The sequence below is a fragment of the Elephantulus edwardii genome, unplaced genomic scaffold (assembly GCF_000299155.1).
Source record: "Elephantulus edwardii isolate Elephantulus edwardi_28Jun2011 unplaced genomic scaffold, EleEdw1.0 scaffold00024, whole genome shotgun sequence".
NCBI lineage: Eukaryota > Metazoa > Chordata > Mammalia > Macroscelidea > Macroscelididae > Elephantulus > Elephantulus edwardii.
In genome coordinates this window covers 15,003,603-15,004,797 of record NW_006399774.1, presented here as the reverse complement: position 1 = coordinate 15,004,797, position 1,195 = coordinate 15,003,603, and the positions used below count along the sequence as shown (strand labels likewise).

Below are 1,195 nucleotides of genomic sequence, written 5' to 3'. Positions count from 1 at the left end.
TGGGGGTATCAAATACCAGAAAGATTTCCCAATGTGGACAGTGTTTGGTGGAGCTCCCAGTTGTAAGACTGATTTGGAAGCAGGAGTGGCATCCACTTCCTAAACCGCATGCCTCTGGAAACTCTGTGAACTTGGAGAAATGATGGTAGTCATGGAAAGGCATTAGGTCTTTTGTTCACAGAGTTGCTATGAGTTGTACTCGACTTGATGGCAGTCAACAACAAGAAACACTATATAAATGGAGAGATCATTCTTTGGAGAAGAGTATCATGCTTGGGAAGGTAGAGGGACGGGAAAGGGGAGGAAGGGCCTCAACCAGGGGGAGTGACACCGTGACGGCAGCAATGGGCTCTCGTGTGTCGGAGATGATGAGAACGGCACAGGACAGGACAGGTTCAGATCTGTTGTTCACAGGGTCGCTGTGGGTTGGACTTGACTCCATGACACCTGACAACAACAACAGCAGCATGTAAGTGTTTGGTAGATAATGAATTCATGTTTAATGAGTTTCAAATGGATTTTTTTTCCATGAATATCTTTAGTTTTTCCTTTCTGATGACAGAAGCACATGCTATTTTTTCCCTAACACTAGACATCTGTTTGTGTTTCAGACGCTGCCCTGTGCCCTGGGTGGGCTTCCTCTGTGAACATATTCTGTGGTGATTCTTGATTTCTTTTTCGACGAAGGCAGCCCCACACCATGGACCTCATTGGCCTGCTCAAGTCTCAGTTCCTCTGCCACCTCATCTTCTGTTACGTATTTATTGTCTCGGGCCTAATCATCAATGCAATCCAGCTCTGCACACTTGTCCTCTGGCCCATCAACAAGCAGCTCTTCAGGAAGATCAATTGTAGACTCTCCTACTGCATCTCCAGCCGTAAGACGCTCCTTTATCCTTTAATGACACACGTGCAGCCCGGAAACGTGGTCTGTCCTCTCAGTTCACTAGGTTTTCATCACAGCGGGACATTTTCTGGGCTTGTTTGTCTTAGATATTTGCTCTAATGATTTTGTCTTTGCTTGTAAAGAGTCATTTTTCGATAGAGTCAGGCCAACAGCGTGGAATTCAACAGGCACAGATACATATTATAAAAGGATATGTTTACGGCATTGAAGTCTATGGGGGAGAGAATAGTCTAAAAGTATTATATTTTAGGGCATTATTTTTATCGTAGGAGTATACAATGAGGGTTG

The 1,195-nt window shown here is 44.6% G+C and overlaps 1 protein-coding gene across 1 annotated transcript in view; it reads left to right on the top strand.

The window, feature by feature from the left end:
* Window positions 1-700: 700 nt before the first annotated feature.
* Window positions 701-1,195, top strand: part of AGPAT4 (1-acylglycerol-3-phosphate O-acyltransferase 4) — a 40,042-nt gene continuing 39,547 nt past the window's right edge. Inside the window, exon 1 of the mRNA XM_006882823.1 lies at window positions 701-878. Within this exon, the coding sequence (XP_006882885.1) occupies window positions 701-878 (178 nt within the window). The remainder of the gene's footprint in view (window positions 879-1,195) is intronic.